A 19,923-nucleotide genomic window follows, 5' to 3' on the forward strand; every position below is an offset into this window, starting at 1 on the left:
ACCCAGTCTCGCCCGCCAGCCTCTGGACTGAACTGCTCCTCTTCCCCGCCAGCCTGTCCTCTCTGGGTGGAGTTTCTTTTCCTCTTTAGTAAATATTTTCACAGGGCAGTCTTGCCTGCCAAGAGGCAAAGCCACAACTTCCTTGTGGGTCTGCTCCATCTCCTCTAAGAGCGGGACAGCCGTGCCAAGCCACGCCGTACGGGGGTTGGCTAATTCAGAAGCGCATTGTTTCTCCCGACCCTTCCTTCTTTCCCCTGGGCTTTGGCTGGTGATGTGTCTGTGAGTTAAGCTTTGGCTGGGTCAGAGAGACACACCAAGACTTCGCTCAAGACTTCAAGGCCGTCTTCACTCCTGGGGTTTGTGATTTTCAGACAGAGCCAGTGATGGACACTTAGAGGACGCTGGGCAGAGTCATTAGAAAGAAGCCAGTAGGACTCACTAAAAACTAATGTGAACTTCCAAGTTTAGGAGGAGTCTACCTGTGAACATCAAAAGCTGGTGGCCAGGAAGGAAGGATGTCAGAAACAGCAATGGGCAGGATGAAGCAGCCACCGGGAAGGGGGGTGCTGGGGCTTGTGCTGGGGCCCTCTGCCCCCACCCCTCCCTCGTCAAGACAGGAGGAAGAAGCTCTGTTTCCCCAAAATCTTTTATTGATCTTTTCCTTCTGCCCTGCCCTTTCCCCCCCCCCGGGGGGGGGAGGAAGATCACGGGTATTTGGCATCATAGATAATTTTAGAAGATTTCCTTTGGTCCCGTTCATCCTCCTCGGTCAGGTTGAGAGAGTGGGACACTTTGAACTGAATCATGGTGATGAGGGCAAGCTCTTCCGGATCCAGACCACTCAGGCTGGCCTCTGGGGTGGGGGGTGGTTGAAGGAGAGAAAGAGAAAAATACAGGGCTTCGAGTGGCGCAGCTTGCAGGGGAGATTCGCCCCACGCAGGCGAGCAGAAGCTCCCTGGCCCCATGGCAGAGGGCTCCCGGGGCACCGTCCACCCTGCCTTGCCTGGTCCTCTCCGTTGGGGTCTCACTGTGACCAGAGATGGCCCCACCTCTCAGGCAGCAAGCTTTTATTCCTGGAAAGCCCGGCCTAGAGAAGAAGCAGAAGGCAGAGGAATGGCCTCCTCCTCCCCCCCCCAAGGGTCCCCAGTTCTGCTTACCAGTGCAGGCAGGCAGGCAGAGCGAGCAGTTGCTCCAGGAGGTCGCCCGCCTGCAGTCGTCCACGCAGGTCTGAACAGGGACGCCGCAGACTAGGCAGCAAGAGAGGCCACCGCATCAGATGTGGCAGGCAGGGCCTCCCTCTCACCCCTGAATCCCTGGTCCCTCTGGAGGGAGCATCACCCCCCCTGTCCACATCCATCCTCAGATCAAGCTAGGGGGCGGGGGGGGGGAAGAATCTAGTCCTCCCTGAACCAAGGGCCCTTCCATGGGCCCCGTTGGGAAGGAAAGTGTCCAGCACCAAACAGGATGGGAGCCATCTCTTAGAACTCCGGCAAACAGAAGCTTGAAAGGATTTGCACAAGATGTTGTGTTTCCAGCCATTGGGTGGGAACCAAATTATCACAACCCTAACGGGATTTTCAAGGTAAGTGAGATATTCAAGGAGGGTTCTTATCAGTCCCGCACCCCCATCCCAAGGGCTGCTATGACTCAAACCCGGCCTCCTGAATCCTCGTCTGTCTAGGCATGGCGCCACTCTGGGGATCATCTGGAGAGGATGCTGCTGTGCCCTCGGTGAACCAGCGGCCCTGCACAACTTGCTAGTCCTCATTGTGGCCTGCCCGGGTGTTGCCCACCGCTCCCCCTTGCCCCACCCAACAGGTTGCGAGGTCAGCTCCGTTGATCTCTGGGCAATCTGCCAGAGGAGATCTGCCTGCTGTCCAACCTTCCCAGCCCCCCCCATTTCCCCTCACCTTTCTCCGCCGTGGTCTGAAATTTGCCAGTGCAGTCGCAGGCTGGGCGCGGCGGGTGCGCCGAGGTCGCGCGGCAGTCGGGGCCGCCGAAGCCCTCTGCACAAACTGAAATGAAGCACAACTGTGGATGCGTCCAGGCCCAGATGAGCTGAGTGGCAAGGGCATAGCTGGGCACACCCACACACCCACACCCCGGCCTCCTCCCACCATGCTTCCTGCTAGGGCAGGAATAACCAGCGGACGCTTCAACCCCAGAGCCTGGCTTGAGCTTAGAGAGGCTCTTTTTTGAGCACAGAAGAGGGAGGATGCCTCTGGATGCTCCCAATAAAGAAGCTCGGCCCTTTTCTGAACTGAGTCATTCCACTCTGCCCTCAACCAGCGAACTGTGCCCTCCTCTGGCTCTCTTCCCTCGAACAAGCAAGCTTACGGGTCCGCACGAAGAGCGTGGATTCGGCCTCTGGAGCCGTTCCTTCCAGGGAGCTGATCAGGTAGAAGCCCAAGCCGGTTTGGAGGACGGCGAGGCAGACGCGGCGCTCCTGGAGGCACTCCCGCTTCGCCTGGGCCAAACTCGCCGCTGAAGGGTAGAGCCGCTGGGGCTCTCCGAGTCCGGCCACGCTGCGGCCCGGCCGCTCCTCAAACCAGTCCGTGGCTAGGAAGGGAGACACTCCGAGGTCAGAGCCGCTCCTGTGGCTGCTAACGGGGCCTGTTCCTCATGTCATGCTTTAAACATTTTCATAAAATGGAAAAGCAGGCATCTCCAGTTTCCCAGGCTTTATACTGACTCACATCAATTCCTACAATCGTACTGATTAATGGGCATTTTTTTTTAAAAAAAGAAGTCTTCGTAGAAAGAGAGTGGAAGGGTGGTCGTCTGAGCCCCGGGTGCCCCAAGCAAGAAAGGAAGGGAATGCAGAGCGAACCCTCTCTCCACGGCTGATCTCCTTCTGGGGCGGGCAGAGTGGTGCAGAAGGAGCACATCCTCAAAGGTCCGGCTGGCTGGTGCCCTTCCTCTTTCCAAACCCCTTCATCTGTGCAGGATTGAGGGAGCCCCAAACCCAACACAGAGAGAACAAAACACTGATCTTTCAAGGAACACTCATTTTGCAGTTTTGCACGTTCTCAGTTTTTGGCCTTTCTTTCGAGGGCTGCTCGAAGAAGCCGCCGGGATTGCGAACCAGCGCTTCGCTTCTTCGGCCACAAGCCCAGGCCCCCCCTGTTTCGCTCACCTTCGCTGCGTTTGCACAAGAAGGGCCGCTCCTCCTCGCAAGGGGCGTCGCGGAGAAGGCCGGTGGCCGCCTCGAACCACACGCAGTCCTTCAGGCCGCCGTCTGCCAGGTCGTCCCGCAGATACCTTTCCCACGTAAAACAAAAGAGGAGTGGGGAGGGAGAAGCTCTGACTCGGACTGCACAAACGTAAACGAGGACCTTTTGAAAGCCCCAGGAGAAATCCACCCTTGCATTCAGCCTCTGGGGGGGGGGGAGGTTGGCACCGGGTCCTGTGAATAGGTCTGAATGGCATCAGCATTGTTCCAACCATGCACTGGGAAGGGTCTGGTTTTAACTGGGTGGATAAGGGAACCTGAGCATGGCTGGATCTTTTGGCTTCCTAATAACCTAAGCCGTTTCTAGAAGGGCGCTTGCCTTCGTCTACCCAGTCTCCTGTGGCAATAACAACAACAATAATAATAATAAACGATACTCGGAATGCAGGCACAAATGTTGGTCTAGCGAGACTTTGCTTGAGGCGCCCGGCGAAGCCAGCTGCAGTCCACGAAGGATGATGCCAAAGAATGGCTCTTGGTTTTCAAGGTGCCGCCAGACTCCTGGCTGTTTGACAGTCCTCAGGTCCTGATCCTGCAGCATGCGCTGCTCTCCGAGGAAGCTGCTCGCCACACCCCTGTGGGAGTCACTGCCCCTGGGGCTAACTCTGCCCCATCATCTTCCGCTGAGGAAGGATTGCCTCGTGCCGTCACAACCCACCAAGCCAGGCTGCTAAGCCTGAAAGACTGCCGGTGCGGGGCCCGGGGCTGGAGGGGTGTAACGGGGACTGTCTTGGGCTCAGGCTGAGGATCGTTCGGCTTCTCCTCAGCCACTCTTTGGTTGGAGGAGTCGCAGATCGCACGGACACTCACGGGGCCATCTCCCGGCTCAGGGGCTCTTCCGTCGTCCAGCGAAAGACGGATTCTGCCTTCCGATCGTTCAAGCCCGTCCAGAAAGAGCCTCTGAAGTTCCGGTGGACCCAATCCTGGCAGGAAGAATCGGGGAAGCACAAAGTCAACACAGGAGAAAACTAGGGAGGATTTCCAGACCATCCATCCATCCATCCATCCATCCATCCATCCATCCATCCATCCATCCATCCATTCATTTTTACCCCACCTTTCTCTTGAACAGCATCTAAGGCTATAGGAGATTTTTTCACAGTACTCCCTATCAACAAGAGGAGCAGGCTTGACTTGTGCCCCCCCCCAGGGAGAGTGGCATGGCTGCCCACCTCCCACTCACCCATCACCCAGCAAGGAAGCCAATTGCTGGAGAACCTGGGGCACCTTCCCATGGGCTACAAGCCCCCTGAGGCTTCCACCTTCTTGATTCCCAGAGAGAGAGAGACACACACACACACCAATAGCCCTACCCTCTCCTGGGGCGACGTCAGGGACAGCAGCTCCGTCCCCTTGAACCGCCGGCAGGCCCGCAGGGCATCCGTCCAGCTGCCCACCGACAACAACGGGTCCCAGAAGTAGCAGCTCCCGTTCCAGTGGCTCCACCCTCTCTCTGTTGGGCAGGGGCTCCAGGGCGCTGAGGAAGAGAGGAAGAAAGCCCTCCAGGAAAGAAAGGGACACCTTGGCAGGAGGGGGGGGAGCCTGGCCAGGATTTCTGCCCCTCCGTCTTTGCAGAAAGGCCCGGCATCCTGCCAAGACATCCTGTGCCCGGGAGGGCCCAAAGGGGGTATCGGCCCTCGCCCGGTGCAACAGCAGCAGCAGGGCCAGCCTGTTTGCTGTGGGGCAGCCCCCCTCGCTTCCCCCCCCAGTCCCCTTCCAAAGCCCAGCCAAGTGCTCACCCCATGGCCCTTCGCACACCCAGGCCTTGAGTTCGGAACACGGGGAGGCAGCCAGGTCTCGCCCCTTCGGACGGCCAATTTCCAGGCAGCCTCCGGTTGGGAGTTGGATACCCGCCAGCCTAGGAGGAAAGAAACCAAGCGTCATCTATCTATCTATCTATCTATCTATCTATCTATCTATCTATCTATCTATCTATCTATCTATCTATCTATCTATCTATCTATCTATCTATCTATCTATCTATCTATCTATCTATCTATCTATCTATCTATCTATCTATCTATCTATCTGTCTGTCTGTCTGTCTGTCTGTCTGTCCGTCCGTCCGTCCGTCCGTCCGTCCGTCCGTCCGCCCGCCCGCCCGCCCACCCGCCCGCCCGCCCGCCCGCCCGTCCGCCCGCCCGCCCGCAGAGGGGCTCGGATCAGATCACCCCCAAAAGGGAGCGTTCTTTCCCCAAAGGACTCACCAGGGAGAGGAGAGTTCGGCCGGCTGGCCACTGGCCCACGTCCAGGTCCCATCCTGATCTACGTCGTTCAGCCCTGTCCAGCTACTTCTCTGCACCACAGCTGTGACCCAGCCCTGCCGGGGGGGGAGACAAGAGATTTTGGGGGTGGGTGGGGTGGGGAGGGCTGGCTTGCCCAAAGGGCTCCCTCCGCTGCCCCAGGACCCTCCTCACAACCTCTGGCTGAGGAGAAGGCTCCCACCCCAAACCCTTTCTGCAGCCTCCCTTCGCCCCCCCTTCGCCCCCCACCCTCCTCCAGGACCAGGCTGCCCACACACACACACAGACCCGCCCCCACAGCCCGTCCCTGCCTTTTCTCTGCTGCTGCTGAGCGTCAGCAGGTCCATCTCCTTGCCATGCGCCTTGCAAGCTGCTTGGGCCCCCCGCCAGTCCTTGGCGCTGTGCTCCTCGAGGTAATAGCAGTGCCCGCCCCAGAACCACCAGCCGGGCTGCTGCGGGCATCGTGAGTGGACTAAACCTGGAAAGGAAACATGGGAGGGACCTCCGGGCAGAGTTGTGGGCTCCTCGCCTCTCTGCCCTGTCCTCAGGGGAGGGGAGGGACCACACGCAGCTGGTCCCTGGGCCCCGATCCAGGACGAGAGGCCGCCCCCTACCTTTTGGTGCCCGTTCCCCCCAGATAATGTTAGCCTCTCTTCTGTTTGCAAGGGAAAGCAGCCACGATTCTCTTCTCAACAAATCCGCATAGCTGCGCTCCTCTTTTGCACCTCCCAGAAAGGCAGATCACGACCCGGAGGTTGGGGTGGGTGCCCCTGCGTCATGTGCCAAAGACCCCAGCAGCCTCTCCCCCCCCCCAAAAAAAGAGGATCTCTGCAATCTGGGTCAGAGCAGAGAAAACAGGGTCCAGGGGATGCCCCACCAGATTCCCGTGTCATCCAGGGCCTGCGGGAGGGTGGTGTTTTTTCTCTCCAGGACTGAGAAACGCCCAACCCTCTCCCGCTTACCGTGAGCGCAGGAAGGGCTGAATCGGCGGAGGCAGCGCAGGAGCCCATCACAGCGGCCGGTCAGCGGGTTGTAGACTTGGGTGCTCAAGCAAGGGGAGCATCGCCTTTGGCACCGGTCCCCGCAGAAGCCCGGGGAGCACGCTGCAAGGGCCAGAGCAGGGCGTGACGGTCCCGGAAGAGCAAGAAGACGCAGGCTATGCTCTTTGGGCCTGTGGCAGGAACCGAGCAAAAGACTTCTCTTTCCTCTGCTTCGGCTGGGCCGCCGCCACCGCCACGGCTACTATAACCACCAGAACCACATAACGGATGACCCCAGGCCTCCATTTCACCATCCTATAAAGCCCCGTTGTGTTCTTCAGCAAAGAATTCCCGGCTTGCCACCCCGCCACCTTGCCCATCACAAGCCAGCCTCCCTGAGTCCGGATCCTTGGCTTAGATTCTGGCCACGGAGATGGCCTTCCTGCCCTGCTTGGGGGCCTCCCAAAAACCATCTGCCTAGCTCCCTCATAGGAAACAGCAGCCCGGTCCCGTGGACTGACCAATGTCTTGTCCGGCACAGCGGTTCTAGTATCGTTATGGCTCACAGCAGAGACCAGCAGGAAGAGGGGCCGATAATGGGCTCAAGGAAGCCAGATTTTGACTGGATATCAGGGGGGGAAAACACTTCCTAACTGTAAGAGCAGTACGACAAGGGAACCCATGATCTCGAGAGGCGGTGAGCGCTCCAGCGCTTGGAGGCCTTGGAGAGAAATTTAGACCACCACATGGCAGATATCCTTTGGTTTGTGTTCACAAGGAGTGGGTGGGTTTTTTTGGGGGGGGGCTGGCTGCTGATGCCCAACATATGCGTTGGCAGAGACTCGGACCTTCTTTCGGAAGAATTAGCCGGTCAATTGACCAAACCTTTTCTCGCCCAGATGCCTGGCTGGCCACCCTGGGGAAAAAAAAAACCAAAGGCAGCAAGCCAAGATTCTGCTTCTGGGCGAGAGGCCAAGAAATCATAGAATCATAGGAGGGGCCGATGGGGCCATCGAGTCCAATGCCCTGCTCCAGGCAGGAATCCAAATCCAAGCAGATCTGCCACGTGGTTGTCTAAATTTCTCTTCAATGCCTCCAGCGTTGGAAGGCTCACCACCATTCCAGATCATTGGGTTCCCTTGTTATACCGCTCGAACAGTTGAGAAGCTTTTCCCGAGATTCAGCCGAGATCTGCTATCCTGTTGCTCGAACCTATCGCCATGTGTCTTGCACTGTGGGAGGATGGAGAACAGATCCTGTCTTTCCTCTGTAGGGCAATCTTTCCAAGTCTTTGGAAAATGCTCTTCTGTCTCCTCTCCATCTTCTTTTCTCGATGATAAGCCTGCCCAGTTCTTTCGGTCTTTCCTCCTAGGGCTTGTTTTCCAGCCCCCCACCCCCAATCATCCTTGTTGCCACCTTTCAGGCCAAAACGTCCAGGACCCGACATGTCCAGACCAGCTGGGGCACTACGGGATCTGTCAAGGGGACAATTCCAAACTCTGGGGGAATCCTGCCCTTCGCGCCATCCCGTAGCCCCGATTTCCTGCACTTTCTGCCGCTCACCTGCCTTGACATAGAGGACGGCCCCCGAGCTCGGGCTGTCAACCAGCACAGTCCCTCCCACCGTGTAATGGGCCCTGTTGAGGGTCAGGATCCCCGTGCATCGTTCTTCCTCCAGGTAGCAAGCCCCCTGGGCTTCGGGCAAAGAGCGGTGCCTCTGGTGGGGCGTCGGGCCCAGGAGGGAAATGAGCAGCTTCTCCTGGAAGTAGGGCAGCTCCACATCTGGATAAAGAAGCAAGAAAAGAGAGAGAGGTGCAGGGGGGGGGGGAAGAGACTCAGGCTGCACCATCTGGGGGCAGCAAAGACCAGGGACTCGGTGGGCACCGTCTGGCCTTTCGGGCACCACGCACTGCGATGCCACGTGGCGAGTTTCCATCATGAAACGAGGGCAAAGAACGCTCACCGACATTTCAAAGGCTGCTCTCTTTGGGGCCGGTCTGTGTGTGGGTTTTTTCCCCTGCCCACCCCCAGCCCTCCAGATGTTCCTGGACCGTCCTTCCTATCGCCCTGTCTCAGCACTGCCAATAGTGGAGGATGATGAGCACAGTTTGGCTACATCTGGAGGGCCTTTCGGCGTCTCTCCCTTTGTCCACGAGAGGCTCAAAGGTCATTCCGAGACAGAACGAGCAAGGCTTCTCGGAGGCTCTCGGAATGGCCACTGAGTGACCAGAAGTGGCTACGTTAAAAAAAATTAATAAATCTCTGCAGTTGAAGACAGGGATCCATCCTTGGCCATTCCTCCCAGCCATCCCACCAGGTGGGATCCTGCACTCCTGCCCAGAAGGGAGGTGGTGGAGGAGGAGGAGGAGGACAGCACCCACCTTCCGCTCGTTGGCAAGCCCAAAGGAAACCGTCGGGCTCAACGCCGCTTGCTTGTGGTCCAGCGAAGCCCTCCGGGGCCTGGAAAAAGAGCCGGCAAGGATGGTCCAGCATGTGGATATTGCTTTCCGAGCGCAAAGTGTCCCAGGTATCCCGGGGGCTCTGGCTATAGCCCTTCGGGCAGGCTGGCATAGGTAGGCGAGTGTCACCGGTAGGGCTCTATGCCGGTGGGAAAGACAGGCGGGTGAGTGGTTAGGGCTGGCAGTGTGGGGCCCCTGCCCCATGGCCCTCACCTGTCCCAGCGGAGGCCTGATCTTCGTCACGGTTGCGCCCAGGTAGCGTTGGCAAGCGGAGGCGGCTTCCTCCCGCTCGCCGTAGCGCTCTGCAGACAGGCAAACCCCCCGCTCGAAGACCCACACGCCCAACGGCAGGCACTTCAGAGAGGAGACTGTGGCAGCTGTGGGGAGAAAGAGGGCTGGCCCCTTGCAGGCAGAACCCCGGAAGCAGCCGTAGCCTTTGCCGGGCCTCAGCAAGATGCTCCCTCCGCCCTTTTGAGCTGTGGGGTTCAGCCACGGTGGTATGGGGGTCGCGGGGTGTGGGCCAATAGCCTCCACGGGGCCCCTCCTCCAAAGGAAACCCCTCTCTGCCCCACGGGCCAGGGGAGAGACCAGCCGGGCATATGGGCAAGTGTGAAAATAAGAGAGACCAGAAAAGCAGAATCCACAGTGCATACAAGACCAGGCCCGCAGGTAGACTGCCCCAGCACGAGGCGGCTTCACGCGCCCCTCGGGTTCCCACCCAGCTTACCAGGCGCCGGCCCGTCCTGGAGGAGGCCCTCACAAAGGCCGCTCAGGGGGTTGCAGCTCAGCCGGGGTTCGCAGGGGGGGCACATGGACTGGCAGTCCTGCCCGGAATAGCCGGGCGAGCACCTCATCTTCACGTGGACGGCGGCGCCAGTGGCGGCAGGGTCGGCCGCTGAGCCCCGGAGGGTGACGAAGCGGGTCCCCAGGCTGAGGCGGTGGCCGGCGGCGGTGCTGAGCACCCCGCTGCAGCTCCGGCCCAAGGCACTGCACTGACGCCGGGCCACCCGCAGCGACCGGAAGCTGAGATCCACGGACAGAGCCCCATAGAAGGATTTCCCCGGGAAGGTCATGTAGGAGTCTGCAAGGGGGGACAGAAGGAGGGGAGAAGGTGGGAGGCGACCACAGCCAGGATCAAACCCCCCCATCCCCTGACCCGAAAACATCCCGGAGGTGGGGCAGAGCGGTCCCTTGTTCAGAAAACAGAACCTGTGGCAGAACATGGAGGAGGAGGAAGAGAAGCCGCACACACACACCGCTTTGTGGCGGGGACCCACAACAGGACCGCAGTGAAGGAGGAGAGGGTGGGAGGAACCCAAGTCTGCAGGCTTCTGTACCCCCCCCAGGACCACCCTGCCCCACGGCGAGGGGTGAACAGAGAGAGAAAGACCCACTGCACAGCCCTCCTGGTGCCGTCAAACGTGGGGAAACGGCTCAGCCCCCTAGAAAAAGATCCAAAGGGCTATTTGAAGGCATTTTTACAAATCAGGGCTCCTCCTTTTGGGCGTCCGTCCTTCAAAAGGAGGATTTCTTTCTACATTTATGATCTGCTTCCTTTCTCCTGTACGGGTTCGGTGGAGCGACCGTGCCCTGGAGGTGCCTCGGATGGGGTGGGGAGTGGGGTGAACATTTGGCAGGCAAATCATATGTAAAACGTGCCCGTCCCCAAAGCCGGCCAGGCCAAGGGCTCTCACCCGTCTGGTGTGGGACCTGACAGATCCATCGGTGAGGCCGGTGGCAGGGCTCGGCCTTCAGGAATCCGGAGGGCAGGGCGACCATGCAGGTCATCGTGCGGGGGGTCCCCCAGGAGGACATGAACCTGGCCCCCCAAGAAAGGATCAGAAAAAGGGGGGTCAGAGAGGAGGAGGAAGCAAGGGAGAAGAAAGACTTGCCACCCCCCCCTCTCTGGGGTTACGGTCCATCTCCCACCCCCCAAATTGGCTCCTCCAGGGGTGGATTAGACCACCCGGCCAGTAAGGGGGCTCTTACCGCCGCAAAACTGGGTTGAAGGGGGCGCCATCCGCCCAGCTCCACAGGTCTCCTCCACTGCTGCGCAACCCAGTCCAGACGCTCACTTGCAGCTCCTCCTGCAGCCACGCCTGGGGAGGGGAAACATAGAGCCCTTCTTCCCGGCTTCCTCCCCCCACCCCACCCCAGTTCTCTGGCGCCAGCGTGGGGCAAGGATGGTGGCCCTTGGCACCCTCCCTCCCCCAAAAGATTCACGCTGGGAAATGCCACGAAAGGGCGGCCGAGGGACCCAGGAGGTGGGATATATTGCGGAGGGCTGGGAGGGGGGGGAACCCTCTGGGGTTTTGTGATGTTCTCCTTCATCCCCCAATCCAGACAGGCACCTCACCAGATCCTGTGGGCCTCTCAGGGTGACCAGGCTTCCGCCGTGGAACCTCTGGCAGAAAGTCAAGGCCTGGCTCCACTCTAGGGCCGCATCCAGCACGAGGAAAAGGCAGGTGTCCTTCCAAGATCTCCAGGCCAGGCTTTGGGGGCAGTAGACCTCTGGGCAAGAGAGATGCAGGCGGGGGGGGGGGAGAGAGAGAGAGAGAGACGGCAGGGTGAGCCCCCCCCCCCAGGCCTCCCTCTCCCTTGGATTTGGTCCCCTGGACGGAGGCGCCAGGAAGCCGGACACGAGCGGTTGCGTGCCAAGGCACCACCTGCAAGCCCCCCCCCTTCTGAACCGCAGAGAGAATTCCCCTACCCCAGTCCAGAACGAAGTGCAGCGCTTGGGAGGTGCACTTCCCCAAGAAGAGCCGGGCGCTCCTTATGTCCTGGAAAAGGCAGAGACCCGAGTGCAGATTCTGCAAGCGCTGGTCGGGCAAGAGACGGAAGGAGTTCTTGGCGTCCGAGGAACAGCGGGAGCCGCTCAGCAATGAGACACCATCGGGTGCCACCTGCACGGTGCAGGGGAGAGGAGAGGTTGGCGCTCTTGCCATTTACCCAGAGAGGACACACACATACACACACACACAGACCAGGTTTTGTGGGTCTGTCCTCAGCTACCACCGTCCCTCCGTTTCCAACCCACTTCACCCTCGTGGCTCCAACGCCAAGGATCCCAGGGAAGGAGGGCTTTGTGAGGTCTGAGGAAGCCACCCCCCCCAACTCACCAGGAGGCAGGAAGGAGGGTCCCCCACTGTGCGGAGCCTCCCATTCAGCTGCAGCCCCCAGAAGACCCCTCGGGGGCACTGGGCCTGGGTGGGCGCCACGTAGACCAGGGCTTGCTCTGGATCGGAACACAGGACCGAGGGCTTCCCTCTGAGCCGGAGGGAGCCAAACCACACAAAGGCAGCCTCTGAAAGGGGAGAAATTTTTTTAAAAAAGCTACCCTCTGTCTTCTGGAAAACCAAAGGTGCCCGGGCTGAGCACCAGCCCTCTTGGCCCATCATCCTATCAGCCCCCTCCCCTTATTTTTTCTTCTCGGCCTCCTTCAGCAACCGGAGAAATCTCCCTACCTGGATCGTCACTCAGGGACGTGCTGATCTGCAGGGGTAGAGACGGGGCGGCCACCAGCTGGGCCCAGCTGACCACGTTCCCTGGGTGCTTCCACTTGGTCCTGGAGGCGGCCAGTTGTTTGACCGAGTACCAGGAGAGGGCCCGATCCCACAGATTCACTTCGCTCAGGTCACCCTCGTAGAAGCTGGCCCCTGCAAAGCGATCTACGTGAAGCGGGCTTCCTCTCGCCCGGCGAACAAGCGGGCAGGGTGGGACTGTTTGGAAGGTTTGAGGATGGGAGAAAGGCGGGCACGGCGGGTGGGCAGGGATTCAGCCAAGCCGGCTGGCACTTCCAGTCCCCGCTCCGTGATGCCAGTTGCTCCCGCCCAGCCATTGCCACAGACCTTAGGATGGTCCTAACCCAAGACCCCCCCTCGCCACCTGCTGGGCAGCCATCCCACCCCTTGTGGGGACAGCTGGAAAGCGAGAGGGTTGGAAGAAGGGGTGGAGAGAGGCCGGGCGGCCCCTCCGACCGACAGGAACCTCGCTCTTCCTTCAGCGCTTCTGGCACACAAGGGAGGCCAGCTCCAGACTGGGGGAGGTCCCAATCCCCCCGAGCGATGGGCACTCTTGGGAACGAAAGGGCCTGAGGAAGCCACCGGGGTGTGTGCGTCCAGGCTGAGGGTCCAAAGCAACCCAGCCCAGTGTTGTCTCTCTTTGGACGGCCTCGCTCGGGCAAGGGAAGGGCATCATCTTGCTCCTTCCCGAGCTTTCTCCCAGGAGAGGCAGCCGGGGATCAAACCTATGGATGAGCGCTCTGCTCCCACCCACCGCCCAGCGATTTGAGACGCCCAGCCTCTGATCCGCCTGACCAGGTGGTCTCCCCCCCCCCCAGCGACAGGTACTCCTTCGCTGACTCCAAAACGCAAGAAGGCCTTCCTGCAGCCTTTGGGGACCCCCTGGCTCACTCTGGACCTGTGTCCCCCCCCCCGAAGCCTGAACCAGACGGCCCAAGGCCTTCCCCGAGACTCACCCCTGCCGTCGATCTCCAGCTGCCCCACGCACAGCGTCCCCCCCAAGGGCAGCCCCTTCTTCCAGGAACGGCGCCCTCCGCCGGCAGAGCTGGGGTCCCAGGGCTCCCCATCCACAAAGACCTGGACGGGGAGTGGGTTGGGAGCAGTAGAGACGGAGATGGCCACGTGGTGCCAGGATCCGTCCAGAAGAGCCCCACGGGTCTCGCGGAACATCACGGCCCTGCAAAGAACAGACGGGTTCCGCGAGGGGTCCGGAGAAGGGACCGACCTCCTCACTATTCCACATGTCCCTTTCAGCCTTTCCTTCTGGCAAAGGGGACACAGCCACCAGCCCGGGCCCGGATCCCAGCCAAGCCTCACCCCTTGAGGTGGAACTCCAGCCCCCAAGGGGACAGGAGGAAGAGGGCAAATTCTGGCGGCTTCCACTTCAGGGCATAGCTGACCACACACATCTTGGGGTGGCCGGCGGAGAGGCTTCGGAGCCACAAGCCGACGGTGAAGTTGCCCAGGTAGCGCCGGACGGCTTCTTCCAGCTTCATGCCACGGCCACCAGGGAAGTGCACTTGCGAGGAGAGGCGATGTTCTAGGAAGGAACACAACGATTCTGCTCTCTACGCCCAAGCCCTCGCCCCTTACCGAGGGGGCCACACAAGCCCCTCTAAGCCCCTTGGGGAACTCATAAGAGTGGAGCACCTGGGGCAGAGGGGTGCCTGATTTTTTTTGGGGGGGGTTCTGCCTTCTCTCTCATTTTCCACAGAAAGGATCAGAAATGGACACAGAGGTACAAAGGGATCAGGAGCAATAAGGGACCACGGCAGCAGGAAGGGCCCAGAAGCTGACCCAGGTCAGGCCCAACTTGTCCCTCCATTCAGCCCATCCCTGTCTGCAAAAAGGGCCCTATTCTGCCCTGGCTACTTGAGATGCTTTCCGCTGGGCTGGAAACCAGGAGGTTCTGAAATTAAAAGCTATTTACGTTGTCTTAAATGACTTTACGTTGCTTTGTAATCTGTACTCTGCCCCATCATCGTTTGATGCAAGGCAGGATATGCACAGGGCAGTGAAAGAATGAACAGCATCCTGCACGCATCCTGCACCATCTAGACCAAAGGTCTACTCCGGGTGGCAATCTGCCCCAACCTACCTAAAGAGGCATTCAGCACAGTGGCGCCACTTATCTGCAAGGAGCTGAGGCCGGCGAAAGAAATGCCCGGGACCTCAGATAGCCGGAAATGCTCCTGCTGGTTGAAAAAGGTGGCAAATCCATCGGGGTAGGTGACAAAGCCCCACGTGCTGATGCCGGGAACAACGGGCACTCCGGGGAAAACCTTGCGCACCGGAAAGCCGCCGAGCTCACTGGCGATGCTGCTGTGCACATGGGTGGAATTTGACTCCAGGCTGAGCCAGAAGAGGGTGGCGCTGGTGTTGGTTTCAGCCCGGAGGCCCGTCAAGGACAAAGAGCAGACAGAGCGGACAGACAAGGAGAAAGCGACGTCGGCCGTGGCGTGCGGACCCATCCCGCCCGGAAGAGGCAAGTGGACAGGCTCCGGGGGACCACAAAAATCTGAGGAGAGAGATGAGGCTGGATTTACACCGGTGGGTAAAATTCCAGATGCACCAGGATACAGAAAACGTCACCGGCAGAGTAGGATTTCTCTGGATCACATCTCCCAGAATTCCCCACTGGGGGATCCTGGGACCTGTAGTCCAGACAGCAGATTTTCTCAATCTCCTGCCCATATTTAGTTCAGGAAAAAACAGCAGAACACTTCATGGAGAGCTGAAGATGGAGACACCGCACAAAGTCACATCAGCCAAACTGGAGGCACCAAGCCTGGCTCACCGGTTCTCATTCTACCAGCATCATCCTTTCTACAAACCCACTGAAACAGAGGGAGAAAGTTCTAGGCTCAATGAGTAGGATTTCCCTTTTGCAGCAGCCATGCCATGCTCCCCTGTCTTCCCCCCACAAGGCCTGTTTTCAGAAACAATTGCCAACTCAGTTTGAAAACGACAAGAGAAGGACAACTCAGAGGCGGGCATCTCTCTTGTTTCCACTACAAACTCTGTCCTTTGGTAATAAATCTGCGAAACAACAGTAATATATAGTATATGTGCAATATATAGTATATGTGATGCAATGTAAAGAGTGTTTGAAGGCCTACACTGGAGAAACCAAACAGCCACTCAACAGGAGAATGGCCCAGCGCAGGAGGGGCAACGGATCAGGATGACCAAGATGGACTCATTTTGGACTGAGAAGGTTGTTGGTTTGAGAGAGGGGTCAAGGAGGCCATCTATGTGCATATAGGAAATCCCTCACTCAACTGGGGTGGAGGCCTTAGATACAAGCTGTCTCCTATGGATCAAGCCCCGCTTTCATCCCTCCCCAGAAAGATCAGGACCACATACAGCAGAAAGTCCACAGTTAACGACCCTTAATGACCCATGATAATGGATGGAGAAGGACTGCAGAGGTGAGATTATCCCTCACCACCCAGTCCTTTGTCCTTCTAAAGGAGAAGTGAAACTAAAGTGGAGGAGATATTGGGGATCTCCTGCCAACTCTTCTCAGACTGAAGAAGCTACTTGGATGAGTAGCGAAACTTTTCAGTCACTGTGACTTCAACTTCCAGCTTTCCCTTGTTAGTTCCTTCAACCTCTCTCCTCGCGCTCACCTTCTCTGCCCTGGCAGACAAAGCCCGTGATTTCGCCAGCGGGACGGATGTCACAAGGTCTGGTTTTCCACCTTCCATGCTGGGCAGGATCCGCCGGCTGGAGAATCAGCACCACGCACTGGTCCCGTGCCGTGGAAGGGGGGGTTTCTACAAAGAGGAGACCTTGAGAAACGCAGTGGGAACCTGCCCTCCACTGCGCCATCGCTCTGCCCTGTCAATGCGTGGCTGTACTTCTGCCATCTCTCCCTGTAGCCACTTTTCCATCCTAAGGGCCACGGGCAAAGGTACGTTATGCAAACAGCCACGGGACATTTCCGTTGGAAACCTGGCGAGCTAGGACCGCTGGACCTGATCCATGAGACTTGGCCTACATCAGCTGCTTTAGAAACCAGATAAGTCACCCTTAAAGGATGGCCTGCTCTAACAGTTTGTGTCTGCCCCTCTCAAAATAAAGTGGGGTTTTAGTGGCACAAGCCACGGAGAAAGCTGCACCGAGAGCACGCAGGAAGAGCGTGAATGGCTGACAGTGCCACGTGGCCAGGGGCTACAGCGGGCCACATCTTTGAGGGCGCTCTGTATCACAGCAGCCAAGAATGACCGTGGCAGAGACTAGTCCATAAGACCTTGCCAGGACTTGGGCTACCGGAGAATGCCTGCCCCCTGCAAAAAAGCAGCGGTGCCAGAAGACGAACGCTCCGAGAATCACACCTACCTGGATGCCACCGGGCATAGGCCAGGGAAGACGTGTCGCTCCAACTCCAGGCAGTTCCAAAGCGCAGCCCGATCCACATGTGCCAGCCCTCTTCAGGAAAGGCGTCTAGGTGACGGAAAGAGCACAGCCTCCATATGTGGCCCCTTCGGAAGGAGAGGACACCTGCCCTTGATCCCATGGCCTCCCCAGGAGCAAGGGCCACCCTCTCGGCGAGCTTGTTCCTGCACAGTCACCGACGCCCGTTCTTCTACCTGACCACCTCCGGTTACCACGATGTCTTTATATCCACAGCTGATCAACGGCCGGTTTGCCCACTTCGTTGGGGCCAAAGTTTGGGGAGGGGGGAAGAGGAACATGTTGGAGAAGTGGCCCACATCCAGGAGGTCCTGGGTGAGGTGCGGGCTCTGGCGAGGAGCACGCTAACCTTGAGACCAGCCCTGCCAAGGGAAAACCTCACCCACCCCAAACATCCTGCCAGCAGCCCCACACGGTGGTGGGGCTGGTGAAACAGGCACCTTTTTTAACATATTGCAATATATACCTTTCTGCAGGCTTTTAGTTGGTTTTTAATTGTTCTTGCTCATCGAGAAGGTTAGCAGGTTTGGGGAGATTCGCCATCAAAACCAGTCTGTTTGGTAGAGGCCGCTCTGGGACACGGACACACACACACACACACACCCTTACCTGACAGAAAGGCATTCTCCTCCTCATCGTGGACCGTGGCTAAGCTCTCCCCAGATTCCCAGCAGAGAGACCGGGCCTCCCTCCAGGACCTCCACTCCCTGAACGATGGGAAGTGGAAGGCGTAGCAACGGGAGCGGAAATGGGCCTTTTTCACAAAGCCGGGAAAGGCATCTACGGAAGTCAGCGAAGCGGGGTACGAAATCAGAGAAAGGGAGACTCGAACCCAGGATCCGCTGCTGTGTGGGGATCCAGGGTCACGGAGGGAGGCAGGACGGTGGATTTGAGAAGGGTGAAGCTCTTCTGCAGAGAAGCTCTTTTTCTGCACTACAATACCCAGAATCCCCAAGAAAGCCTGGGTACTGCTTGAGAGATATTCTCTGCGTAAAGGCTCTTCTCTCTCCCCACCTTCTCCATGAGTTTTCCTGCCTCCTTTGAGGTTTGGAGGGTCCCAAGGGGAGACATGGGGATGCTCCCCCTTTGCTCAGGAAAGGTACCTCTCGCCTTCCTACCTTTCACCTGCATCTCGCAGAGGAAGCGGCTCTTGGCGTCGCAGTCCCAGTCTCTCCATTGTCCGGTGTAGATGCTCACCAGTTGCACACACTGCTTCTTCTTGGGATGTCCGGAGAGCCAGTTCCTGGCAAAACAGGGGGTGGAGTGGGTTCCGAATTCAAGAGGTGGGCCGTAGGGAGGGCTTCAGACTTCAGGATGTGCCCTGGCCCCTACTCTACACCAATTTCTGGGCTCAGCCCTGGACAGGCTCCTGACTCACCTGTACCAGCTCTGTGAAATTGGCGTGCCATCCACCCAAGCGAGCAGGCCTCTTGCCTCCTGCCACGCTAACCCGATCCAATAGTGGGGAGCCCGTCCCGTGGCGCCCTCGGCGAGGTCGGTGAGGAACATCTGCAGCCGGGTATCCCAAATCGAGGCGGGGGAAAGCAGAGAAAGGAGGAAGGCGCTGAGGACCAGCGGGAGGTGGCCTCGCCACAGACCACTGCCCGAGGAGACCCAACGGCGGCTCCGAAGCCGCGTGGAAAGACCGCTCTCTTGTACCTGCTTCTTGTAGTCCTTGATGACCACGAGCTGGGCTTTCTGGTCCTGGCAGAAGACATGGGCCTCGTTCCAGGACAAGGCAGGAGCCGTTGAGAGGTAGAAACAGAGGTCGTCCCTGTAAGGGACCCACCCGGGAGGACAGACACCCAGCACTGCGTGGAGAAGGAACGAGAGTAGGACTGGATTTGAAACCTCCTCGCCAGCAGACGTTCAGCCGTTTTCTCTACACTTACAGGCGTACACTTCGGAATTTGCAGGCGTAGGTCGTTAATCTCTCTGTTTCACAGTAATATAGAATCATCATCTTTGAACTGGGGACCCTATGGATCATCAAGTTCAGCCCCTCCCAAGGAGGCCCCATGGGGGAATCAAACTCCCAACTTTTGGCTTTGCCAAGGTCCAAGCCACTGAGCTAGGAGCAGTAAGAACAATAGATGGGGACCACGAGACAGGGTTGTGAGCTCACGTGGATTCTCTGATTGTTTTTTTAAAAAGAGCAGAAGAAGTTAGAAGAGTTCCTATAGAAAACAGGGACACAGGTAGAACCTCAACATGAAGAACTATTTGCAGGAACCCTTCGAAGAAGAGGGTGTGGGGCAAAAGGTGGGTCCAACACCTGGCCACACCGGTCAGGAGAAGGCTGAAGTTTTTTTTCTCTGCAAGGGGAGAGATTCGGTGTGCAGAAAACATCCTGACCCTGAACTGCAATCATCAGGGATATTTGAGATGCAAGAGGAAAGACCTAAGAGGTTTCACCGCAAAGCTCACGGCTTCCTCCCCCATAATATTCAAGATTACATAAAAACCAATCAATCAGAGGACATTAAAAGTGCCAAATATGGCGATCAATCTGTCTGTCCTCTCCGACATGCTCTCACCAGAGGTGGCTAAGATCAGCCCCACGGTCACTGGGAGGGCCACTTTCCGGGTCTGCCGTTCTCCCCCTAGAAGTGTGGACACCATCGCTCTGAAATCAAAATAACATGGCCATGAATCTTCCAAAGCCTCCGGGAAATCGAACAGCACCAATTCACTTTAACTGTAAATCAAACCAGACCTCTGATCTTCTCTACCAAGGACGGGAACATTTTCTAAGGAACTCTGGTTCCTTTTATAGGATCCAGATTTTGAGCCAATTAGTCAGATGATTCTGGCCCTGGAAGCAAAGAGCCCCCACCAGCCCTCCTTCTTCTGCCTTTGGCAGCAAAAAAAAGCCAGCAAAATAACCCCCTGTGCTAGCTTCTGGGCAGCACCATATTCTTCGGTGATGGTCCTTTATCCGGATGAAAGACTAGGCCGGCTTTTCCTTGAGGACTGGTGGCTTGAAGGGGGCTCTTAAATGGATCGTTGTGCTCTGCTGTTTTAAATAAGTTTCGAGCGTGATTTTATTTACCCATTTTTAATGGGGCCT

The 19,923-nt window shown here is 58.1% G+C and overlaps 1 protein-coding gene across 1 annotated transcript; it reads right to left on the bottom strand.

Moving 5' to 3' along the window:
• Positions 1-628: 628 nt before the first annotated feature.
• LOC110087453 (uncharacterized) lies at positions 629-19,495 on the bottom strand. The gene is made up of 31 exons (XM_078382633.1): positions 19,391-19,495; positions 18,513-18,664; positions 18,232-18,362; positions 17,972-18,096; positions 17,463-17,633; positions 16,779-16,883; positions 16,067-16,213; positions 14,533-14,952; positions 13,752-13,974; positions 13,391-13,611; positions 12,378-12,569; positions 12,033-12,217; positions 11,624-11,816; positions 11,270-11,424; positions 10,903-11,012; positions 10,608-10,732; positions 9,641-9,994; positions 9,127-9,290; positions 8,836-8,914; positions 8,018-8,236; positions 6,437-6,577; positions 5,786-5,952; positions 5,439-5,551; positions 4,972-5,090; positions 4,546-4,709; positions 4,043-4,155; positions 3,137-3,261; positions 2,338-2,559; positions 1,911-2,015; positions 1,158-1,247; positions 629-853 (listed from the first exon to the last, which is right to left on the bottom strand). Exons 1-31 carry the CDS (start codon positions 19,473-19,475, stop codon positions 705-707), a joined length of 5,064 nt encoding a protein of 1,687 aa, XP_078238759.1. The 5' UTR covers positions 19,476-19,495; the 3' UTR covers positions 629-704.
• Positions 19,496-19,923: the final 428 nt, after the last annotated feature.

The sequence above is a fragment of the Pogona vitticeps genome, chromosome ZW-PAR (assembly GCF_051106095.1).
Source record: "Pogona vitticeps strain Pit_001003342236 chromosome ZW-PAR, PviZW2.1, whole genome shotgun sequence".
Lineage (NCBI taxonomy): Eukaryota > Metazoa > Chordata > Lepidosauria > Squamata > Agamidae > Pogona > Pogona vitticeps.

Bases quoted from the DNA above. Each gene is read 5' to 3' on its own strand.
- LOC110087453 (XM_078382633.1), bottom strand. From the start codon at position 19,475: ATGGTGTCCACACTTCTAGGGGGAGAACGGCAGACCCGGAAAGTGGCC. The intron at 6,578-8,017 runs GTGAGCGGCAGA...TGGCCCTTGCAG, and splicing joins CGTCCTCTATGTCAAGGCAG to CGTGCTCCCCGGGCTTCTGC. The intron at 854-1,157 runs GTAAGCAGAACT...CCCCCACCCCAG, and splicing joins CTGCCTGCCTGCCTGCACTG to AGGCCAGCCTGAGTGGTCTG.